The following is a 26,169-nucleotide window of genomic DNA, read 5'->3' on the forward strand; positions in this document are numbered from 1 at the left end:
ACACACAAGGAGGTGAAGAAGAAGAAGATGGAGATGGAGATGGAGCAAGAGCACTCTTCTATTGCACAAATGAGAGGATGAGTGAATTTTAGGTTTAGTTGGCTTTTATATGAGCTCACCCCATTCACACTTGGGCGCCCATGCTTAGCCAACTAATCCCTTGAATGTCCCAGTTAGAGTGCGCCTCTCATCGGCGATCACTCTTACCCTTTTCCTATTGGACCGACAAGCCCGGTACGTGACTCTACCAAATAAATAATACAATGTCCACCGTAGGTTACAATGTCCGTCTCGTAGGTGATAGGGTGTCCGTGAGCCGTGAGGGTTAACAGTTCCTCACAACTGTCGATGCACTCTGACTATCAGTGTAGATAGTGTTGCCAGTGTCTTGTCCAACACCTAAATCAGCCATAAGGCATCTGAGCCATACACATTCAACCGTAGCTATGAAGACTGCCCTGTACTCAGCCTCACAACTCAAAGTGGCCACAGTAGGTTGCTTCTTGCTCCACCATGATATACATGAACTACCAAGCATGAAACAAAAACCACTTGTGGACACTCGCGTGTCAAAACAACCAGCCCAATCTGAGTCCAAAAAAGCATGTAAGTCTGGCGGCAATGATCCCCCCTTGGGATAAAATAAGCCAAGATGTAAAGTGCCACTAAGGTAGCCAAAAATCCTCTTGACATCCTGCCAATGCTTAGACCCTGGGCTATGCATAAATCTGCTGACCTGTGAGACTGCAAACTAAATATTCGGCCTCGTGTTGCATACATAAATAAGGCAACCAACAGCAGTTTGGTAAAGAGTGACATCAGCAGGATCACCAAGGTCATGAAGACTCAATTTCAAACTTGTTTCCATAGGAGTAGCAATGGGTTTGCAATCCTCAAGTCCAAACTTACATAGCAAAGTCTCTATGTAACTTTTCTGACACAAGGCAATACCACCATCACACTGCTTAAACTATATGCCCAAGTAATGATGCAACAACCCCAAATCTTTCATCTTGAAAGTAGCATTCAAATCAGCCTTAAATTTAGCAATATGTGTCTCATTCGGACAAGTGATCAGCAAATCATCCACATAAAGTACAACAATGAGAAGTACATCACCCTCACGCTTGACATACAATGTGCTTTCTGTTGCACTGTTTCGAAAGCCTTGTTTGACCAAATGAGTGTCAGCTTTCTCATACCAAGTACGAGGAGATTGCTTCAACCCATACAAACCCTTGTTACATTTGCACACTTTGTCCTCTTGTCCTTTCTTGACAAAACCGCGAGGCTGCGTTACATAAACTTCCTCAAAAATGTCACCATTCAAGAAAGCAGTAACAATGTATGATTGATGTACATCCCAACCAAAATGAGCTGCCAATGCACATAGAAAATGAACAGTAGTCATACGACAAGTGGGAGAAAAAGTTTCTTCATAATCTATGCCTTTTTGTTGTGCATAACCCTTTGCAACAAGTAGAGCCTCATGGCGATCGATCTCACCATCCGGCTTACGTTTCAACTTGTAAACCCACTTCGTACCAATGGCCTTTTTGCCAAGAGTCAAATCACATAAAGTCCATATGTCATTTTCTATAAGTGCATCATATTCTGATTGCATGGCAGGCATCCAATTTTCTGAATTATGTGCTTCATCAAAAGACAAAGGTTCCTCAACATCATGTAAGCTAGACACAGCCAAAGCATAACAATCTGATGCATAAGATGCATGGCAAGAGCCTGAACGGGTACAACTAGACAAAGGTGCATCCAATTTACTATCACGCAAAGTGTGCACCAACCATTTTGGCATACCTCTAGCCTGCTCATTTTCAGGCCTTTCCTCATCAAGTACATCATGTACATATGCATGAGTAATAAGCTGATCTGTAACATTTTCGAAAACCCCCATAGGCTGTACATTTGCCTCATTGGAATTTACATTCGAAGTTCCACCACTAAAAAGAGGCAACAAAGTGTCATAAATGTCCTGTGAGCTTACATTACTGTCTCTAGTACATGAAAGCAAGGCCTGAACAAAATCTCCCACAAATATTACATCCCGTGAAACCAAAATACGCTTTGTTTGCGCATGATACAACCTGTAACCTTTGCTTTTAGCACTATAACCAACAAAAATACATTTGACAGCCTTCTCATCCAATTTTCTGCGATGCACTTGTGGCACTAAACCATAAGCCAAATAGCCAAAAACATACGTGTGCTCAATAGATGGCTTTCTATCATGCCATGCTTCATATGGAGTCATAGACTGGAACGCTTTCATTGGACACCTGTTGAGTACATAAGTGGCACACATGACATCCTCGAGCCAAAACGAATACATTGGTGTTTTATCCCACAACTAGCCAGAAATGCATTAAATTCATGAGACATATACTCCCCCCCTCGATCGGAAACGGAGGGTGCCCATAGTACATTTCGATACATTTTCAGCCATAGCCAGAAATTTTTTGAAGCACTTAAAAACTTCGGACTTTGCTTTAAGCGGAAATACCCATGCATGCCTGGAGTAATCATCAATGAAAGTCACGAAGTACAGGTAATTGTCCAAGGACGGAGTTTGCATGGGTCCACCCCACAAACATCATTATGCACAAGCTGCAACCTGCATGTGGCCCTAACTGAACCATCCTTTGGAAATCTACAACGCTACATTTTATCCAAAATACAACCTTCACAAACATGTTTGACAGGTGCTTCAAGAGGCGGCAAAGAAGCAACCATATCAGATTTCTGCAAACGCAGCAAACTGGCAAAATTCAGATGACCAAAACGTGCATGCCAAAGTTTTGCATTTGAAATAGCCCTTGAATGTGAAAATTCCTTTGTTAAAATTTGTCCACCCTTGTCATACAAAATGAGCTTATACAGCCCACGACACAAAAGGCGAGATGCAACAATTTCATCACCAAAACTGAGATCATGAACTGTACATCTGTCATCCACAAATTTGACGACAAGTCCAAGTCTAGCAAGTGCAGATATAGACAAACGATTCTTTTTTATCCTAGGTACATAAAGTGCATCAACAAGTGTGAAAGGACTGCCATTTGCACCAGTAAACACAATCTTTCCAACTCCCTGAACCGGATAAGAGGCATTGTTGGCACAAGTGACTGAATTCTCATGAGGGACAGACTTTAGAGAGGTGAACAATTCACGATGTGAGGTAATGTGCTTTGTAGCACCACTGTCGAAATACCACACATGTGAATCTGTAGGAACTGACATGGACAACAAGATTGTAAGTGCACTCTACACTAAAAGCCCATTCTCCATCAACTTCAGCATCATAGTCTCCTTTCACAAAAGACTCAACAATGGCTGCATTTGTAGTGGAGCCAGCATTTACATTGGAACCGCCCTCTTTCTTCTTAGCCTCTTTGGCCTTCAACTTAGGACACTGCTTGATCAAGTGATCATTAGCTTTACAATAATGGCAGCGCATCTTCTTTTTGCCCTTATCACCAAAATTTCTAGACGAATTGCTGCCAGCAAAAGCATTAGGAACAAAAGTTTTGCCACTCGCAACAGCAGAACCATAAGAAGTGGCTGCATTGCTGTTACCACCCTTTCTTTGAGAAGCAATAAAAGCCTGTTCAACTACACGCTGCCTAGTCCTGTTTTTTCTGGGAAGTGACTCTTGCAACAACAATGTGCATAATGCATCAAACTTGACAACTTCAGGATTTCCTTGGGTCATAAGTCTCCAAGTACTAGCAAAAGTCTGGTAAGAATCTGGTAAGGCATCAAGAAAAATCTGCACAAGGGAACTGCCTGAAATGACTTCACCTACAGAAATAAATTGCTCATTGATATCCTTGACACCCGCAAGGAAAGTGTCCATATCATCTTCCTCATGCATAATCTTCGATTCCAGCTCTTTACGCAACAAAGCAATTTTAGCCTCATTGCGGCTTGCATAAAGACCTGCTAGAATATCCCAAGCATGTTTTGCAGATTTTGCTGAACGAATGTGAGGAACAATGGTGCGCTTCATAGACAACGTAATCAATGTATGAGCCTGCGCATCCTTTTGTTAAGTATGGGAGCTTGATTTACCCCTTGTAAATTTTTGTGGTAAAAACGCACATTTGTAAGGCCCCCATTATGAGGAGAAGCCATTGTGCGTGAAGAAAAATCACTCGTCGGAAACCAAAAATTTTAATGCCCAATCTCGAGCCGCCGAAATATTCCTTTTCGTCGGAATATTATGACCGGACGGCGGTCGAAAAGTGGTCGAAAAATGACGGGTCGGTTGGCCGGTTGGCCGGTGGCCGGTAGTCAATGGCCGGTGGCCGGTGGTTGGAAGTCAATGGCCGGTGGCCGAATTCAAAAGCGGACTTGTCTTCCCAAGGGCGGCCACACATGGGCGGATTGGAGGGTCCAATTTGGACTTATCTACACAAGGGCGGCTACACATGGCTGCCTCTCATGAGAGAGGGCATTCCTTTTGGCCTATAAAAGGAGGCCATTTCTACACACATTTCATAGTGTGAAGTTGATGCAACAAGGTGGTGTGAGGTGGTGAGAGTGAAGCAAGGCGGGAGCTCTATTAAGGGTATAATCCCTTTGTAACCTACTTCTTGTTTGAAGTACTAAAGCCATTAAGTGGCTGCTTTCCCGTGGATGTAGCCCACATTGGGTGAACCACGTACATCGTGTGTACTCTCTCTCTCTCTCTACTCTATAATCTCGTGTGTGTAAATTATTTCTCTCCATTAAGTAATCTACTCAAATATCTACTTAGCTACGTCATATTTCTTAACACCTTTACATCCCAACAAGCTTGTTTTGTCGTAGGCAAAACAACTCTAATAGCAGCAATCCTTGCAGCAAGACCTGCAACATCCTCAACATTGTTAGACAAGGGGAACTAGAACCTAGGAGTCCACCTCCCAACCACCCACTATATAGCATGGCTCCTAGCCCTTTGCCCTAGTTGGACTCCCTTTCCACACTGCCTAGCCCGACCTTGCCCTTGTCTAGTCCGACCATGCCCTTCCCCTTAAAGAAGAGTTTTCGTCCTCGAAAACAAAAGTGGGAAACTTCTTCTTAAGAACTTTCCACTTGATTAAGGCTTGTTGACGTACATGATGACGTGTACGTAAATCATGATAGTATAGAATGCGTTCAGGTTCATGCGGTAAGGTAGGAGGTTCAACGAAATCAACCAAAATCTGCTGGTCCATGACATTGTTGTCCCCATGTAACCGCTTACGTAAATGGCTTACATGAAACACCGGATAAATACGAGAATGTGTAGGTAGCAATAATTTGTAGGCACGATCACCTACTCGCTTGAATATTTTGAAAGGCCCACAATATCGTGGATATAATTTAGGTGTTGGTCCAGTTTTCAGACTTTCTAAATGTTATGGCACATGTAAAAATACTTCCTCCCCTTCCTCAAAGGTAACTTGCCAATGTTTCTCATCAGCATACTTCTTATAACGATCCTGCGCTTGTCGGACATTCTGACGAGCAAGTTTCAGCATATCCATGTTGTCTTGGAGAAAATCCTTAACCTGTTGGAGCTTTTCGGTTGCCAACCCCACTGTAACAGCTGACCTAGGTTGAAACCCATACATGAGCATGAAAGGACTAAATCCAATTGTGACATACTTAGCACTATTGTAGGCAAACTCGAGAATAGGTAAATTTTCTTTCCAGTCTGACTGTTTTTTGCTAACGTATGCTCTTAGCATATCCTCTAGCACTTGGTTAACTCGTTCAGTCTGACCATCTATTTCTGGATGATCGGTTGTACTGAGGTTTAGTTGTGTACCCAATCATTTGAACACAACCCTCCAAAAATGACTGTTAAACTTGGGATCACGATCACTGACAATGTTACTTGGCAAACCATACAACTTGTATAGATTGTCCACAAATAACTTGGCTAGTTCGGGAGTCTTAACCGCTGATTTGTTTGAAATAAACTTACATAGTTTAGTCAACCGGTCTACGACCATCCATACCAAGTCATGACCTCGTATAGTGGTTGGTAAACCCACAATAAATTCCATAGAAATACTTTCCCATTTTCCATTGGGAATCTCCAAAGGATGTAAGAGTCCTCCTGCTTTCAGGCGCTCTACTTCCTTAACTTGACATTTTTGGCAATGCAAGACATAAGCTTGAACAAAGCCATGTAAACCTGGCCAATAAAACTGTCGTCGTATGAGAGCATAAGTCTTTCTAATACCCGGGTGCCCTGCGCTTGGACTATCATGACATTCATAAAGAATTTGGCGCCGGATGTCTGTGTCCGTCGATGCACAAACTCTCCCTTTATGTAGTAGGTACCCATTGTCAATGGTAAAATGCTTCCATCGATGTAGTTTATCACTCGATAGAGGAGAACTATGTGTGGAGGTTAACGTTTCACTACCCTCATTGGAGTGAGAAGAATCCCTCATTTGTACATGGCTCCACATTTTGGAATATGCTTTATCGTGCTCATATTTGTCCTTTAGAGAATCCAAAAATTCACTACGAGGTTCCGTAAACAAGAGAGAATTGATCTCCGACATATGACTTAGAGCGTCAGCCACCACATTGTAGCGTCCTTTATGATACCGGAGCTTGGCGTCATATTCCTAAAGAATCTCGGTCCACCTGGCTTTCCGAACCTTCAAATCCGTTTGTTGTGTAAACCATTTAATGCTTTTCATGGTCAAACACAATCTCAAACTGAGCACCATACAAATAATGCCGCCATGTTTTTAAGGCAGACACTATTGCATAGAGTTCGCGCTCATAAGCAGAGTAGTTCTGCCGAGCTGCATTAAGCTTCTTGCTTTCAAATGCAATTGACTATCCGTCTTGTAACACGACTGCTCCAATAGAACGGTCAATGGCATCCATTTCCAAAACGAATGGTTTCAAAGGATCTACAATAACTAGTATGGGAGTTGTAGCTAATGCATCCTTGAGCTATCGAAACTGGGTTGTTGAGCGGGTCCCCACTGAAAAGCTTTGCCTTTGCCTTTTAGTTGATCTGTCATGGGAACAACAATATTAGCATAGTTTTTAACGAACCTTCGGTAAAAACCAGCAAATCCTAAAAAAATATGTAACTCTTCTAGATTTTAGGATAAGGCCACTGCCGGATTGTATCCACTTTGGATTGATCCATATATAGCCCATTAGCTGAAATAACATGCCCAAGATAGTGAATTTCTTCTTTCAGAAAATCACACTTAGATTCCTTGGCATATAATTTATTTATTCGTAACAATTCAAACACCTGCCTCAGATGTTGTAAGTGTTCGTCTTCAGAAGCACTGTAGACTAGAATGTCATCGAGAAAAACGATGACAAATTTGCCCAAATATGGCTTCGAGACACTATCCATAAGTGTCATGAATGTTGCGGGCGCATTGGTTAACCCAAAGGGCATCACCAAAAACTCGTAGTATCCAAACCTTGTTCGGAATGTAGTTTTGGGTATATCAGCAAGTCGAATACGGACTAGGTGATAACTTGACCGCAAGTCTATTTTCGTAAAAAAACGAGCATGAGTGAGTTTGTCGAACAACTCATCCACGTGTGGTAATGGGTACTTGTTCTTAACAATAACCGCATTTAAGCCACAGTAGTCTACGCACATGCGCATACTGCCGTCTTTTTTCTTCACTAATAGATAGGAGAAGCCCATGGTGAAGAACTGGGTTCGATAAACCCTATGCTAAGGTAGTCAGCAAGCTGACTTTCCACCTCAGCAGCTTCAGAGTAACTCATACGGTAGAGCGGTGTACTAACAGGTTTACTGCCTGCAACCACATCGATGCTATGTTGCACCGATCGTGTCGGTGGTAATCCTGGTAGCAAATCATTAAAAAAAACATCTTGAAATTTCTTTAATAATTTTTGTAACTCACTAGCAACTTTTGCTTGTTTAGTAGCCATTGGTGGAAGAGATGAGAGAGAAGCATGCGGCGTTGAGGAATGTTCAACAGATTCAATGTTAGAGAGAAAATGAGACAATGAGTAACACAAGAAAACTTGATCTATTTCATTATCAAAAACGAGTTGCATAAGCTCAGTTGTACATATCAATGGTGAAGAAGGTACATCCTTCTCTCCTAACAACAACACATGTGCGCCATGGGATTCGAACATCAAATTGTTGTGCTCATAGCTACACTTCAATGATGGTCTTAGGCTATGCAACCATTCCCTACCAAACTGTTGTGCTCATAGCTACACTTCAGTGATGGTCCTAGGCTATGCAACCATTCCCTACCAAGAACCACGTCTGCCCTCTCCATGTTCATAACTTGAAAATCCAAGGATATGGAGTAACCTTGTACTTCCAACGGAACAGCTCGGACTTGAGTATCCCAGATTTCAGTATCATGTCTATTCATCATTGCTACCTTGTAGCGGGAGGTACTCAAAGTTTGAGGCAGTTTGAGTTTTTTCACCAATCCGTAATTGATAAAATTGTGAGTAGCACCGTCATCTACCAAGATGCGCACCTTGTGCCCTTACAGAGATCCGTGCATACGTACTAACTCATGTGGTCCAAAGGTCTGTTGCCACATGGAAGCTGTGAGACATCATTCATGCACCACCTCGGTGTGTGTTACTTCCACTGTAGAGAATTGTCAGGAAGACTCAAGAGGCAGCAGTTGCACCGTGTGCACTGCTTTCTCCTTGCCATGAGCAACAGCTTTCCCCTTGGGACAATCCATTTTGCCATGACCGCTTCCTAAACATTGAAAACATATTTTCTCTTTCTTAGCTTTATCAAAGTCCTCCAGAGAGAGAGGACCTCTGGACCCCTTGGGTTTTTTAGATGCTTCTGAATTGGCTACTATAAATTTCCTTTTATTGTGCCCATATTGTGTGCATGTATTACCATGTGTATTAGCAGGCACGTGATTATGATGTGATTTCTTTTCATCTGGATCATCATGAAAATGTGCTTTCACTATGGCTTCCTCAAGTGTGTTAGGGTCTTGGGTCTTTACGTGCTTCTTAAGCTCTGGTGTCAGACCACATATAAACCCCCGTACTTGCTGAAAGTTATCTAGGCCTTCCAACTTGAGGATAACATCCCGATAGTAAGATATATATTCAAGTAATGATGGATATTGGCGCATGGAACACGTGTCCCAAGCCGTCCAATTCCGATCTGCCTCATTTGTAGGCAAAAACTCTTTGCGAAAACATAGCTTCAAAAGCTGCCTAACTCTGTGGTATGATATTCTTCTCCTTGAGAGACATCCACCATTTGTAGGCCTTGCCTTCCAGAGTTAAGCTTGTTTGCAGTGCTCTGATTGCATCCGGAGTACGCCGTAAGGCGTGAATTCCATCCCATTTGCTGAGAAAGATATTCACTGCATCCTTATTGCGATCTCGGTCTTCTCCCTTAAAAGTTGGTGGTTTGGTGTTTTTCAACAACTCATCCACCTCTTTTGTAGTGAGAGTGTGCAAAGTATCAGCAGATGGACCTTGTCCCTGATTAGAAGGGCCTTGCCCCTGTGTAGCAACGTGCTCATGCATGTGTGTGTCAGTAGGATCCTTGGACCGCTGTTGCATTAATTGGATCACTAACGTGGATAATTTAGTGACGTTTTCATTTAAAGATTTAAAAATTCCTTGCATGACTGATATGCGTGTTTGAAGTGCACGAAATTCTTGAATATCAAGCAATTCATAGGTGTCGTCACCCGCCATAGCGTCGCGGGCACTCTCCACCGTGAGAGCATCCGGCCGCGAGCCATCATAGGCAGGATCATGCATATTTTGTTTGACATCAAAAGTCATATTGATATCTGAATTCATGGCGACACAGTGCAGTGCAAGGAAGAGCAAGAAAAATAACTGATGTATCGCAATCGATAAATAACAATAAAGAATCCCATACCGGTAATTAGCCTTGCTAATTTCATTCGTGCTCCAATGCCACTGAGGATGTAATCTTGCTCCCGGTTCCAAGAAAACAATCCGATAGTGTAGGTGTGGTTGCCTTCAGCACCCGTACTGCACTGGTCTATGTATTTTGGATAACTTGCCGACGACTTGAATGAAGGTACAAAAAAATAATATGCAGTATACGCAGCAGAAATAGCACCTTGCCTTTGTATTTCCCGGCCTTGCCCTTGCTTGGCTCTGTCTCGGTATGCCTAGCTTTGCCCGAAGCTTCACAAGAGGGAGGGAGGGGGTACCCCTGCTGTGGATATCGTCCCTTGTTTGTGAAAAATTTAGGGTGCCCACTAACCCAAAGGGTTGGGCGCCCACTAAGTATGAAAAAAAAACTCAACTTAGCGATGGCGGCCCACAGACAGCGCGAGATGGGAGCTTTTGCTCCCCCCGCCTTGGGTGGTGGTTGAGAGCCGTTGCCTCAGGCACGTGAAACGCTTAGGATGTCCGCCGATGCCGTCAAGCCCGAGAGGAGGCAAATTGGTGTAGGTCGCCTGTCGGCCCCTTCTCCTCGCAAGCGGGGTTGCCCACCCACTCCTCCTCCTTGTCCTCTTCATAGGAGTTGAGCTCCACAGTGCTCTTGACCCCGACATGCAAAAAACATGCAAAGCTTTGTGCGGCTCTCCAACACCACGCCTGTCCCTTCCCAAAAATAGGAACCTTGCTCTTGACACCAACGTTAGACAAGGGGAACTAGAACCTAGGAGTCCACCTCCCAACCACCCACTATATAGCATGGCTCCTAGCCCTTTGCCCTAGTTGGACTCCCTTTCCACACTGCCTAGCCCGGCCTTGCCCTTGTCTAGTCCGGCCTTGCTGTTGTCCTGACAAACATCACCTACATCCTCAGAACCACGACGTACATCAATGCCCTGCACAATATTCCAAACGCCCTTTGACACAAGAACATGTTGCATCATATAAGCCCACATAGGGTAATTGTCCCCATCCAACCTATCCTCAACAGCAAACATCTTGAACACATCTGTGTTGTTGTCAGCCATGGTAAATGCTGCATCTGATGTGAAAACTGCCCGAAAAGAGGAGAAACGAAGTGGGAATAACACATGCTATATAGCACAAACCATAGAAGACTGTAAGGCACCTGTTATGCAAAAAAAGACACTGATAGAAATTATGCACAAAATGACAAAATTGCATGTGCAGACCTGCTTGTAGTGGAAACGGAGGCTGAAATGAGCCCGAATCAGAAATCTGAGTAGACGAGTGCTGGAGCTGCTGGCGACTAAGCCTAGGAGGATGCAACTTGCTCTGATACCAATTGTTGGAATTAGGGTTGCAGAGAAACGCACACAGCTTGGAGAAGACAAAGGAAGCTCAAGGAACACAATGGAGAGTATATTACTTAGTGTGCAATGAAAAGATAGATAACCCTAGAGTGATGGACGTGCACGGGGGGAAAAACCTCCTAAAGAGGGAAAAAATGCCCCATGGTCCTAGTGTGTTCACACACATCACTACCACATGTATATGGTAACAGGGAGCTCCACCCACATCCTGTATACTCTCTCTCTCTCTCTCTCTCTCTCTCTCTCTCTCTCTCTCTCTCTCTTCGCACACGCACTGCATTCACGCACTCACAGACAATAGGTGATGTGAAAATTGACCAAAATTTCTTTGTACAAGACACATCTTCATACCATCTTATCTTGGGGTAGCCCTACATTGTAGGAGTTTGAATGGAAATAAAGGTAATGGATGATACCTTCGAGAGCACCCTTTGCCAAAAGTGAGTAAAGAGTTTCATGATAATATAGAGATGATGGGTCTTGGGAGAGTACCATTGTGAAGCAAGACTCTAGGTAGAAAAATCTTTTCTAGAATTCATAGGTAACAAAACATGGATCGGTATGTTTTACAAAATTTGAGGACTTGAAGAGATGTGAGAGGAAATATGTACATAGTGCACATAGTGTACATAAAGAATTGGCTAAAAATGGTTTACTTGAGCACAATAAAAATGTTTTTGGAGTGTTTGAGCAAGTTTTTTTGTGGATACTATGGGCGAGCTTGATAAAAAAATGGGATCTATTTTGCATTGTGCGAGTGAGGGTGTGGAAGTATGCTCTATGGAGATGTATCAGGTGATAAAAGCTTTTGAAGAAGAGAAATACTTAAAGAAAGTGACATGACTTGAAGTGCATGTGGAGACTATAGACAAAAGTGTTGCAAAGAAGGTGAAACTGGTGGCTTTACCCTCATAAATTCACAAATAAATCTTTACAAGTGTTGCAAAATAGGAGAAGAAGTGTTTTGAAGAGATGGCTTTTGCATTTGATCCACATGAGATAGGATGTGTTGATTCTTCTATTGTTGCTCCTATGGAGATTTTTACAATACCTCATGTACCTTGGAACTACTGCCTATTCCAATTCCAAAAGCTCATTTGCCAGTAGAATTGTTAAATGAGAAAAGTATAATGGGGATTTTGGGGCCTTCTTGTGCTCCATATTCAAATAGGTTGTTCAAAGTCCCAAAGAAAAATGGTGATTTACGTTTCATTCAAGACATGCAACCTGTAAACAAGGTCACAATCAAGAATGTGGGTATAGGAACAATTGTGGATAAATTTGCAAAAGCATTTATAGGAAAGAGAATCTATTTAGTGGGAGATCTCTACTTAGGGTATGATCGATTCCACCTAGCTATTGAAAGCAGGGACTTAATAGCCATGAGGATACCTTTGGGCTTGGTAAGGATCTGTACCTTGCCTAAGGGAGCAACCATCTCGGTTGCACATATGATGAACAATACGAACAAGGTCTTACAAGACTTTATTCCTCAAATCACAATGCCTTTCATTGATGATTTGCCTATCGAAGGATGTGAAGAAGGTGAGAAAGATGAAACATTGGATTTAAAAGGGTGTCATACGTTTGTAACAACTCACATAAATGATTGTGATCTACATTGATGTCCCTTGTGAAAATCGTAAAAATTCAAAATAGTTTACTTCAGAGAACTACAATGACACAATCTACTGTAGCCAAAGAGAGGAAATAGTCACAAGAGCAACTGCAAAGGGCCATTCTTGATTTCATCTAAAATTGTCCTTGGGAAGATCCCATGCAAGAAGCACGAGAGCAGCATGTCACTCATGAACTTCATGTTGTACGACTCTCTATATATGACATGCCAGAGGGGAAGAAGGATGCAATTGGTAAGACAACCACATTTGGACAAGGGTCAAAGCTATTAATACATGAGAAAAAAAAGTTCTTCCCATTTACAAGCTGAAAAATGAGCTGGCTAGAGTTGTCTATAAGAGCGGGAGAAATAAACAACGAGAGCATATTCAAATTGACATACAAAACTCTGTGTCAACAGGTTGTAAAGATTTGTCATTTGCATCCACATCTCCATGTCTATGTGTTTGCTTGGACTACACTATAGGGTATGACATGACTTCTGTTCCTTATTATTTTTGGGGAGACAAAAGTGTCGACTCTCTACCATACTTCTATATGACACTTTTGTATGATGTGCACTATATGTGGTCGGTAGTTTGTGTCATTTTCTCATCACATGACAAAAAGTTTAACTATTTATATGGTTTTTTTGTGGCAAGACAAAACAATGTTCTCTGCCTTGCACACTCGAATAGACACTTACTAATGATCAAGACAGTAGTCAAAGTTGACTTTACTAACTATTTTTGATTCTCAACAATCCATAGAATCAATTTTAAACCATATTAGCCAGTTTCTTTGGGAAGGCCAACTAAGCAAGAGTAGTTTGTTGTTTTTGAATTGGGACGCCCAACTTGATATATCCAGTGTGAAGGCCACCCAAGAGGCCTCACACACATGAGTTGAAGACCTTTTGATTGAGTCTTCCTCTTGAACCCTAACCAGAGGAAGAAAATGCAGATCTTCGTGAAAACTCTTACGGGCAAGACCATCACTCTCGAAGTCGAGAGTAGCGACACCATCGACAATGTCAAAACGAAGATTCAGGACAAGGAAGGTATGTGTTCCACACACACACACACACACACACACACACACACACACAGAGAGAGAGAGAGAGAGAGAGAGAGAGAGAGAGAGAGAGAGAGAGAGAGAGAGAGATGGGTTGCATACGCAGGGATTCCACCTGACCAACAGCGCCTGATCTTCGCTGGAAAGCAGCTTGAGGATGGCCGTACTCTCGCAGACTACAACATACAGAAAGGTATGATTCCTGCAATCATTTCATTGTAGGTCTGATAGTGTGACTCCTTTGACGCGCGTTGTGTGGCAATTTGTTTTAATCACATCTTTGCTGTGCTGCTTTGATTTTTTCTAAGATGCCAACCAGTTGTTCGTGAGCTTTCATGGAAGAAAAGCTTAACTTCTGGCGGGAGCTTTGCATAGTGCTGAACATTCTACTTTCTTGGTTGATGCATCAGTATCTCATGTTATTAGGGTTTTCTGGTTGATGCTACAGAATCAACTTTGCACCTTGTATTGAGGCTTCGGGGCGGAATTATCGAACCATCGTTGATGGCCTTGGCGAGGAAGTACAATCAGGAGAAGATGATTTGTCGCAAGTTTGTCTCTTCATGCCCTATCCTTTATGCTCTTTCTGTAGTCGTCTTTTTCTTTGGTTGAGGCATAGCTTTTTGCTAGTGTCAGAGACATAATATATTGCATGCTTCGCAAGAATGCCGTTATTTTTGACATTGTGTTGCTAGGAAATTTACTCTTTCTGTGGGTTTGTGCACAGCAGCACTTGTCTAGTTCGTTGATCTCTTAATTGCTACATCCCTAAAATGAAGCATTAAGCTGCATTTTTAAACAGGGGCCTGAAGTTTGACTCTCTGGCCAATTTCATACTAGAGAGATGAATATGGCACCCGACAGGAATGTAGAAACCTGCTTTTAACATCAGATGGTTGTTCATATCACTTGATTGTTGCAGTGCTCTCAACATACTGTGGATAATTGGATCAATGTTTTTCATCTTGCTGAACAATCTTTCTATTGAACGAGAGTTGTATTAATGCTGGATTGAGGTTTCTTGGCCTGCTTGTGCAGGTGCTATGCCCGTTTGCATCCTCGTGCAGTTAACTGTCGAAAAAAGAAATGTGGGCACAGCAATCAGGTTTTTTGACATGCTACTTTTTGTCCGATTCTCCTATTTTGTTGCCAATGAACGTGCCTGATGTTTGAGTTGCCATTTTTAAATGTGCAGCTTCGTCCCAAGAAGAAGATCAAGTAGATGTTCTCTATCGGATTGTAGCTTAGGAGCTGAGAGTTGTGAGGGTACTCTTTTGAGCTTGTTTCAGAGTGAAATTTTGACTAGTCAAAAACTGTAATCAACTTCATTTGAAATTCAGAGATGGGCTTTGATCTCCTCTATGTGATTCATTTTCTTGAGCTATGTGTATGTGTTCTCTTGAAGACCATTCTTGCTTCAATTGTAATTTTGCTGATTTAAGTGATTTGTTTTGATTGGTGGTCTTTATGGTGCTTGCGGCTTATTTTTTGGCATCCATGAGACCTCTTGGTAAAGTGTTGAACTCTTGGGAGCAATTCTGGACCATTGGATGAAGCTTGTTGTTTAGTGTCCCATTGCAAGTTAACGATGGCAAACTTTTTTTCTTTCTATATCTTGTAAGAGGCTTTAACTAAGCATGGTTTTATGTACATGTATGTCTCTTAGAGGGAATCGGCATTAGTTTTTGTATTCTTATAAAGACATAAGAGTAGTGGGTCACACACGCTGTAGGCCGTTGTGGTTTTTCACCTTGTCGCTTCTGTCATCAATGTTGCTCTTCAGGAAAATGCTATGATTTCATGCAGTCTTTTTTTTTGTTTTTTAGGGGGGGGGGGGGGGGGGGGGGGGTTGTTTTAAAAAGCTTATGCATCTCAAGTGAAGGCTGAATGTTTTCCCATTTTTTTCCTGTTAGGTATTTATTAAGCTAATTTGATAGGAGTGTGGGTGGTACCTAAGGTCCCCCAAGTGAGTACAAAGATTCGCACTCTTCCCCCATTGTATCATCATCTAGTTCATTGTCATGTTGGTTGGCTCTCTCTCTCTCTCTCTCTCTCTCTCTCTCTCTCTCTCTCTCTCTCTCTCTCAATAACCCCTTGCTTTTGCATTGTCTGGCTGAAGTCCAAATTTCGTTCATGTCCGTTCGGTGCTTGTAGTAGGTACAGGGTTTTTCATGAGCCATTGTGAATGCTTATTGGGTTCTCTCTAGCATGAAGGTCTTATTGCTTGCCAGCTAAATATGAGAAGTTTTCAGTTTGCATTGTTGATATTTGGTCCAAGTCGTCGGGTTATCTTCTCAAAGTCGCATGTAGGAACTGAGGCATGCTTGTGCTCGTGTAAGTGTAAAGCTTGAAACCATAGGAATGAGTGTTTGCGTGAGAGTTTTGGAGTATCTGAAGCAAATGCAGAGTATAGATTCTGTGGTGCTGGAACTTTGTGAATATTCTTGCTAGAGTTTTTCTTTGGAGCTTTTTCATTGCAAGTTATTGTCATAGTGCGCTTTGATCTCTCTTCCAAAGGGCCCCGATTATTGACAGGTGATTGTGATGCAATTGTGGAAAGGTACGTGAAATTCCATTTGCACTAGGCAAATACTGCAAGGGATGACACTTAATCTGGCGCCTTTGTTCCTTATGTATTCATAGCTTTCAGGACAATGCATGTACTGAGGCAGGAGGGGCAGTTGTGACTAATTCTGTACATGAAGAGAAAACGATCACATGTTTGCTTTTGCCTAGCCATCATGGTCGCTGGTCGGTTTTATTCCGCCAGCACCAGTGGCTGCAACTGGCGACAGCCGGTAAGCATTACAGGATGGCGACAGGTAATCTCATTTACTTAATTTCCAGCTGGAATAGGATAGTAATTTTATTGTAACCCTTCTAGTGACGCATGATGGCCAGGAATGTGTGCTGGTCACACCATTCCAGCAGCAGGCTTCCTGCTTCGCTGGTCGTCTGACCTGTTGCAATGGTGCTCCCAGCACCCATTCCCTATAACTGTCAAGGTCCCTTGTCGGGGGCAGGCCATCTTGGCCGTCCATCTGCCATTACTGGACAGAATCAGAGTGGAGGACAGTTGGATGCTCGACATCTCAGCGCTCAGAATCTTAGAGGCACAATTGACCAATATTCAGTGTCCACCTCAGCATGCAGAATCATTGCCTGTTTCCTCCAATCATTGCCAATCATCATTGTATTAGTGCTCGGAATACTCATTCGCTGTGTGCTCCAATGACTGCACACCGAGTCAGCGCAGGTAATAAACTAGCACTAGATGTGCTTTAACCATTGGACGATGAGCCGCTGAATGACGTAGACTTGCTGACTACGCAATCTCTGCCGAGCATCTGCACTTGCCGACTGCACAATCTCTGCAACTAAACCGTTGGCATAGACTTACTAATTGCACAATCTCTGTAACTAAACAACTGTATCGGAGCATCAGTATCTGGCCCCCCTCCCAGCGACCTTGACAGTCGGGAATGGTCATTTAATGACCATTCCCATTTAATGACCATTCCCATAATATTGACTCCCACCATGGCTCTGGGCCTCCGCCGGTCGCCATGTGGTCGTCAATATTATGGAGAATGGTCATTAAATGACCATTTCCTACCTCGTCAAGGTTGGTAGTGCATCGCAGCCCTGCATCTGATATCAGTTCTGTTGCAGAATCGAGTTCTGCAACCTGGATGCATGCCACCAGCAGGTGGAATGATTTCTAACCTTTTTCAAATGACTGCATCATGGCATGTCAGCACTGGGAATATCAACCAATGTTTGACAGGTCAGCATATGTAATGTCTTAAGGCAGCATGCCATCAAGGCGGACGAGTCAGCATCCGGAAGAAGCAGCACCTTGGCCTGTATAATTTTTGCAGTTGAATGATTGCACAGCAGTTTGTGACCTTTTATTCTCTCTATAATTGGCCCCCCTCCCTGCGACGCTTGATGGCTGGGAATGGTTCTTCAGTAGTGACCGTTCCTCTGTAATCACTGCCCGGCTCCCTGATCGCCACATGGTCAATGATTATGGGGAATGCTTCACTGATGGACCATTCCCTACACCGTCAAGGTCGTTGGTTGATGGGCAGGCGATCGTGGCCCTACATCAAGTGGCATTTATGGAGCGGAATCACTGCTGTAGCCGACGGATTGACGACAGTTCAGCTGTCGTAATTAATCATTAGTAGCTTCCCAATCATTGCGAATGATTATACGCCCTATCAGTTGCCTAATTAATCATCAACCTCTTTTCTATCATTGCCAATGATTTCATGCCGCGTCAGCACCCGTAATCCATGAACCTCGTTAGCGTGTGACCTTTGAAACTATACACTGTTGTTGGTTGTACCTGACACGCATTAAGGCGCATCCGTAAGCGCAGCAACAGTGTGCGGCTCTGCAATTATCTTTAGCATGCACAGAGCTTGGCCTGCCTCCTAGCGACCCTTAAAGTCGGGAATGGACACTTAGCGAGAATGGACACGAAGTGTCCATTCTTCATAATACTTGCTCCCCAATGGCTCCCGGCATCTGCCGGTCGCCAAGGGGTCGCAGGTATTATGAAGAATGGACGTCCATTCCCCCACCCGTCAAGGTCGTGGGGAGGGGGGCAACAAACAAGAGCCGTCAATCTTTTGTTCTTTCTCTTGCAGAACACTACTTTGCAGCCACGGGATGCACTCCACATCAGTGCTGGTAATCTCAGCCATGCAATCCAACGAGTGCCTCCCATATCAGCAAGCGGAATGTGCCTTGCTTGCGACACCTCAGCCGTCGTAATCACCTGAGCGTCAATGGTCTGCAGCTGCATATCAGCATGTAGAATACGAACTGTCACCCCTCCACTTCGTGATTGTCACCCTCTGCAGGTGAGTGTATTGGCCCCCCTCTCCCACGACCATTGATGGCCGAGAATGGTCGCCTACTGACCATTCCCGTAATCAGGGCTCCTGGCCTCCGCCAGTCGCCCGTGATTAACGGGAATGGTTAGTAGCCGACCATTCCCTACACCTTATTATCGTATGAATTTGCAGCACATGTTAACATACGAGTTGCAACACGCATTATACGCTAGAGAGTAGTGGGCCCGATCTTGTGATGCGAATATGGACCATTGACAGCAGCAGAGTGAAAATAGATTTTTGACAGTCGCCTTCCTTGTTTCTTTGCACTCAAAATGTTGCTTAGAAAATATAACTTTAAAATTTGTTAACTTGTTCTGTCAAAATTTTGCCGCCATTTGTGTGACATGCAGGTAGCGCACTGGGTGGGTATACCTTGTCATAGAAGGTCTTTGTCTTCTGCGTCGTCCTTGCCGTTGAGAGTGAGCGTATCACAAGAAGATGATGTGTTGTGTTTGCACTCCCTATGGTTAGTAATAAATATGTTAAACAACTTCTTGTTGCCAACCAAGCGCCCGTGGCCTAATGGATAAGGCACTTGACTTCTAATCAAGGGATTGTGGGTTCGAGTCCCACCGGGCGTGTGTTTCAGCCGAGTTGTGCCGTTCGCTCTTTTGTCACTCGTAGTGTGAATAAGTAATAATAATTCTCTTCATATGGGTGCGTTGTCAATAATGAGTAGAAAAAAAGACCCCAGAAGTTTAATACATTTAATCACCTTTTGGATGGATCTTGTTACTTACATATGGGCATGGTTACGACAAAATCTTGCGTAATAGGTGATTTATGTTTTTGACAGCAGGGACCAAATTGAAGTATGATAAAATATCTGTGTGATAGGTAAAAAGGATAGTCTACCAACATTTATTTTTCAACAATGAGCATTTAATAGGTGATTTATGTTTTTGACAGCAGGGACCAAATTGAAGTATGATAAAAAATCTGTGTGATAGGTAAAAAGGATAGTCTACCAACATTTATTTTTCAACAATGAGCATTTAAAATAAATGTGAAGAAAAATATATACAAGGCCTTAAAGGATTAGAAAATGAGGAAGAGAGATAGCCAATGGACAATGAATCAAACAACTAAAGATACTATAAAAATGAAAACAAATTATTAGAGGGGCATAGAAATCTTTTTTTTTGGGGGAGAGAGAGCCATAGCGAGAGAAGAAGAAGAAATATACAATTTTAATGTCGTAGGAAACTATCCAAGAGACCTTAAAGATCTAGCCGACGAGAGAGAGAGAGAGAGAGAGAGAGAGAGTACTAGCCACATGCTCATGAGGCAATGTGACAGATAGAGCCCACTGGGTGATAGGAGAAAGTGAGAACGAGAGAGAGACATCGCAAGTGAGTGTGTGTGGGTATGTGGCACAACATGGTGTCATAATGCTCCGCCTCCATTGGGAAAAACACAAACAAATACTAGGGTTTTGTTATTTAAAAAAAAGAGAAATTGCTATTTTTTAATTCAGTGGTTACAGGTAATGTCAATTTGGTAGTAGGAAAAAGTAAATTTGGCTATTTTTTGGCTTCAGAGTAGGCTAGCGATTGTCCATGGCGAAGTGTTTTGGTACACTTTCGGTTCTTGAGGAACTTCTCCCTGGGAGTACAAGGCTTACGAGAATATGGAGTTTTTGAAGTACATTGATAGCCACTTATGGCCAATGTGTGTATGGCAAGGAAGATGCTTGCTAGGATTTGGAAAATATGTACGTTCTTTGATGTGCCGGCAACGCTTATATCAATATGTAAACTATATATTGTTGGGGTAAGCCTTTAGCTTACACTCAATACACGACCAATCCCTAAAGCCAAGCATACCAGCCATACACCATTATGTGCATGTATGCATCCCACTACATAAATTTCCCTAATCATATATGCTTCTTTATAGTCACATGCTATTCACTATAGCTACATGGTATTTGACCCTTTTCCCACATTGATGAACATCACTTTCTAGCATTAAATGCCACATTTCTCTTTGAGTCTATGTAAGGTCATAATGCTTAGCTTGTAATTTGATCTTTCATCCTAATCAATTAAGCAAAGTCTATTTTCATTGAATGCACTCTCTCTAATTTGTTTGCTCCTAATAATTACGAAACTCTCACTATGATGAATGCCTTGTTGGTCTATCCATTATAGGCATTACAAGTGGTATAAGAGCTTGTAAGTAATTAATTACACTAGTTAAATCTCTATGCTAGATTTAGTGCTCTCTCTCTCTCTCTCTCTCTCTCTCTAAGCACTAAATCCATTTATAACTCTTTTAACATTAGATTAGCACAACTCAATTCTAGAATCTCTATCATTGGATTTGAGCAAGTTTACACGGCAGCTATACTTGTCGATGATAACCAATAATTGAATTGAGTGCTGATTGTGTGTTTTTTACTTTTTCATTTGACTTGCTTGATTACAGTTGATACTTACATATACATGCGTGCATGCGAAGCCCTCGTCAAGAGCTTTCAGATGAATGTTCTCATGCTCTATTTAACCCAAGAACCAAGCAATGGTGCCTTGATTAATTGTGTATGCTTTTTTGTGTTTTATTTCTTATCACTTCCAAACTGATTAAGTGTGTGCGTGCACCATTTGAAGGCCTTTGAAAGGGTGTCAACGAAGTCAAAATAAACAAAGGCCATTTGTACACACGTGGGATCCCTTGCTACCATAGTTCATTGAGTCACATGGCCTAAAGCTGGCTTTTCTGCCCCCGCCTGCCCAAAACTGCCCGCATCTACCCGAATTTCTGCCCGGTTGCTTGCGCCTACCTGGAGCTTTCCGGCTGGGCTGCTCGTGCCTACCTGGAGCAGCCTGACCTGTCCACGCATGCCCGTTTTGCTGCCCGACCTGAGTCCCCTGCCTGCCTTGTTTTGCTCTTTAAGGGGTGCTCCCACGAACTCAAGGAGGTGTTTGGAAAACCCAAGGTGCATGTGAACTGCCCGCTGCCACCAAGATTCTATTCCCAACAACCACCACCAACAACAAAGCATCCTCAAAAATCCTAGCACCATCTTCAAATTTTAGAGCATAATCCTTTCCCTTCAAGGCTAATTTGTCTCCTCAATTTATAAACAAATTTTATTGTGCACGCATGATTCAAGCACTTCCCCATTTGTACATGGGTTCAGACACTACCAAATTTCTTGGTAAGACCACCCTAAACACACAAATGTCCACCAAAAATGTTGAAAAGCTCAACAGAGTTGGGTTTCAAACCTGGTAGATGAAGGTCAAGGGGGTGCTTATGGAAAAGAATCTTTGAGCATTGTAAAACCGCCATCCGGTTCGGAGGAAGCCTTGACATGAACCTTGAATGCTCAACAACAAGCCAAAGATGAGTAAGCACTTGGAGTCATCATCACGACACTTGAAAATGACTTCATCCATCACATAGTTGATGCTACATCTGCCCTTCACGCTTGGCAAACCCTAGAGCGTATTTTAGGCAAGCATTCCAAAATGAGCCTCAAAATTCAGTGTTATGGTGTCATTATGCAAGTGCAAGATAATGTTGCTAGCCTTATCAATAAACTTCAAAGTATCTCAACCCAGCTTGTCTATGTCGAGGAACAAGTTTCAGATGAGGATAAAATCGTCATCCTTCTCAAAGCCTTACAAAGTAGCTTTGATAACATTGTAACTGTGCTCAAAGAGAAAGATCCCATTCCCATTCTTGAAGATGTAATGAATTCACTTCTAGAGGAAGAAAAACGAATTGACACTTACACAAGGTCTTAAAATAATGCATCTGTTGTAAACAAAAAAGGTTGCTTACACTGTGGTAAAAAATACCACAAATCAAAAGATTTCTTCTGCATTACACATTTCCCTAATCATATGATTCTTTATAGTCACATGCTACTCACTATAGCCACATGGTATTTGACCCTTTTCCCACATGTGATGAAAATCACTTTCCAACATTAAATGCCACCTTTCTCTTTGAGCCTATGTAAGGCCATAATGCTTAGCTTGTCATTTGATCTTTCATCCTAATCAATTAAGCAAGTCTGCTTTCATTGAGTGCACTCCCTCTAATCTGTTTGCTCGTAATCATTATGAAACTCTCACTACGATGAGCGCCTCATTGGTCTATCCACCATAGGCATTAGTATATTGCGATGACAATGCTCGAGTTAATATATAAGCAAATAAGGTGCACTCATGAGCGCATGAAGAGGTCTTGGCAAACTTGGATCCAGAGGGAAGGCTTTCTCCGATGCATTTACCTATGCTTGCATCTTGAACTCGACAACACATTGGTCGACATGTAAACCCAAATGCTGGCTGCCCAATTACAACCCAAGGCGTATGAATACTTGCTTATAGGATAAAGCCAAAGCTAATTTTTCAAAAAGCAAAATGATGACAAGTTATTAATGGAGGAAGCACAACTATAATAGCGAGTCGTTGGTTTATTGCGTAGAGTAAGCTCTATGAACTTGTTTGAAGGATTTGTCGACTCGCTGACGTTCACCAAAGCTCAACAAAATCTGAGAAAGTGAGTAGGCGTATACTGGCGACTAAGCCCGGGAGGAAGCAACCCATTCTGATACCAATTGTTGGAAATAGGGTTGCAAGGAAACACACACAGCTTGGAGAAGACGAATAAGCTCAAGGCACACAACAAAGAGTAATATTGCTTAGTGCTCAATGGAAAGATAAGTTAGCCCTAGAATGATGGGCATATATACAATGCACGAGGAGAAAAACCTCCTAGTGGAAAAAAAGGCCCCGGCGGTCCTAAGTGTATTCACACACATCACTACCACATATATATGGTAACACTGTAGAGAAGGAGCAGCGAGTGAAGGAGGTCGAGCAACTAGCAAGTCGAAGAGGTGTGGTGAGTAGACCCAAAGGGATATACAAGGTGACGAGCGAGGGTGTTCATATGCAGAGAAGCAAGCCAAGTGGATCAAAGGTAGCATTATTTCTTTTAAAGTTTTTAGGAAGGTTTTTCTAAATTACAAGGGGGTTCATGTGTTGAGACTCAAAAAATTTAAGTTAAGTAGGAGGGAGGGGTTATTGCTGAAGAGAACAAAGGAAAGAGCAAGGCAAATGGGGTGAGTACGCCCTCTTTTGTGCTCTCTTTGTAAAAAGAATTTTTTTTCCACTTTTGCACTCATTTAATCTTTATACACACTTTTCAAAATCAAGAAGAATGATATTAAGTGTTCTTTGCACCTATAAGCTTTGTGTTGCATCTTTCCACATCTTGTTCCACAACAAGCAACTCGGGGTTGATCCAGGCTCACTAATCGTACCTAATTATCTTAACATCTTTGGTGAACCTGACGCAAAACTGAGCTGGGTTGGAACTTTGGTAGAAAAAGACGGTGAGCACAAAATGATTCAGCTTGAAAGGGCATCGAACTATTCATCAAAGCGGTTGATCCACACCTTCAAAAGAGCTTGGTGTAATTGCTCGAGGATCCATCGCGTGAGTTTTGATTGGAAAATGGTTTCTAAAGCAGGTGTTATGATTGTTAAATGGCAGAAGAGTCTGGATAAGTTTATAGTGATTGATCCTATGGATGTGCTTGAAGAAGAACCAATGGTAGAGAAGCCAAAGCCCAAGCTTGAAGAGCTGGTTCTTCATGAATTAGTAAAATGTATACAAGAGTTAATTTGAATTTGAAAGTTGCTAAACTTGAAGGTTTGAATGCAAGTGGATCTTCATCAGTGGAACCCAGGTAGCAAAGGACTAGGATAGGGACTGCATGTGATATGACAGTTCGGATCACGTACATAAAGATTGTGATGATTTAAATGAAGCTTACAAGAAGAACATAGTTTTTTGAAAGGACAACAAGATCCATCTTAGGGAAACTGTTGAGCGTTTGCGCTTCAACTATGGAAAGGCCGAATGAAAAAGTTGGTTGAGGAGATGCAACACAATGTTACTGTGGTCAATGCGACAACCAATGGATTACAGGTATGCAGTACAAAGAATGATGAAAGTGTTAGTGTGAAGTCCTCAACTTGGTGATTGGGGCGAGTTGATAGTTGGTCTTCCTTTATTCTCAAGTTCCATTGATGACACCCTACTTTAATTCAATGAAGCAAGGACACAAGCAATAGAAGAGAGGAAGTCCTCTATCCAATCATGTTTCGTGGGTGTAAGGGTCATACATCACAAACCAAGTCAATAAATTACAGGATTATAATGAGTGCTAGTTCCTATATCCTAAAGATAAAATCTCATTGACATACCTAAAATCTATAAAAAACGCTCTTTTTCCCTTGTTGAAGAGGCACGAATGCCATTCATAAATACTAAATGTGATATAAGACTTATTCTTAACTAACAAGTAGACCTGTGAAAAGTTTCGGACTAATCGGTTCCACCTGTTTGTAGACATAGTTCCGTTTGGATACTAGTCTCCCACTTTCCACACCGCACTCACCCATTTCTCGTGTTTTTAAATTACTACCACATTGTTTTACATGTACAAATTGGCTCCTTTATTAATTACGGGAATAGATTCTTTTGTACATCCCTTCAAACATCACCTAGACAATTCTTTCTCAAACAGATTCTAATGAAGATAGTCCTATATTTCAACAAAAATGAATGATTAAGTTTTCTTATGAGTTTGCCACTACCCACGGACTTTCTCCGTCCAACCAATAGATCCATTGCAAAGGACTTACTTATTTGCTAACCGAAAACTGTGCAAACTTTCCCAATCGCCAACCATAGGGGGTATCTCACTAATCGTAAGTCATCTTGCTAATTGTAAGGACAAAAAGCGAGCTGATAGACTCAACTTATTCTCCGCTAATTGCAGGATTATCTTGCTAATTGCGAGTTTCATCCGGAGAAAAGATATGTCTTCAACAATTTTTCTCTTCAAGTGATTCTTCAAACATGACCAATTAAATCCTAATATCAATCAGCAGTAATTTATCAAACAATTCTTTCAATGTATAAAATCTTAGGCTTGTTTCTTGTGATACAATCACGTTTCTTAGATGGTTTAAGGAGATTACTAGGCTTTTCTTACCAGGTTAGCATGTATAATGATGCAAAATTATAAATTTATCTTATCAAATTAGCGACATATTTAATTACATTCCACGTTTAAGGTTAGATGGCTTCAACTTCTTCCACAGCTAATACCTGTGTTTGAGCTACGATTGGAGTAATTGACACCTTCCTTTGTACCTTCTTCAAAGGTGGTGGAATGGAATGAGCGTATTTGGAGCTTCTTGTCACTCGTTTTGGGGCCATCGCATCGAGATAGAGAAGAGAGAGAGATTCGCCATGAAAAA

General features: G+C 42.2%; 1 protein-coding gene and 1 non-coding gene across 2 annotated transcripts; both read left to right on the forward strand.

Moving 5' to 3' along the window:
• Nucleotides 1–13,783: 13,783 nt before the first annotated feature.
• LOC147455732 (ubiquitin-ribosomal protein eL40 fusion protein) lies at nt 13,784–15,322 on the forward strand. The gene is made up of 5 exons (XM_086515321.1): nt 13,784–13,950; nt 14,071–14,157; nt 14,413–14,515; nt 15,003–15,069; nt 15,160–15,322. The coding sequence occupies exons 1-5, from the start codon at nt 13,848–13,850 to the stop codon at nt 15,184–15,186; spliced, it is 387 nt and encodes a 128-aa protein (XP_086371447.1). The 5' UTR covers nt 13,784–13,847; the 3' UTR covers nt 15,187–15,322.
• A 4,060-nt stretch (nt 15,323–19,382) lies between these two features.
• On the forward strand, nt 19,383–19,455 carry TRNAR-UCU (transfer RNA arginine (anticodon UCU)). Its single transcript has one exon. It is a non-coding gene; the product is annotated as a tRNA-Arg (tRNA).
• Nucleotides 19,456–26,169: the final 6,714 nt, after the last annotated feature.

This window comes from Adiantum capillus-veneris, chromosome 6, assembly GCF_014529385.1.
Source record: "Adiantum capillus-veneris isolate H3 chromosome 6, ASM1452938v2, whole genome shotgun sequence".
Classification (NCBI taxonomy): Eukaryota; Viridiplantae; Streptophyta; class Polypodiopsida; order Polypodiales; family Pteridaceae; genus Adiantum; species Adiantum capillus-veneris.

Excerpts from the sequence above, each read along its gene's own strand:
- LOC147455732 (XM_086515321.1), top strand. The coding sequence starts at position 13,848 with ATGCAGATCTTCGTGAAAACTCTTACGGGCAAGACCATCACTCTCGAA. Across the intron at positions 14,158-14,412 it reads AGACTACAACATACAGAAAG|AATCAACTTTGCACCTTGTA; the intron begins GTATGATTCCTG and ends TTGATGCTACAG. Across the intron at positions 15,070-15,159 it reads AATGTGGGCACAGCAATCAG|CTTCGTCCCAAGAAGAAGAT; the intron begins GTTTTTTGACAT and ends TTAAATGTGCAG.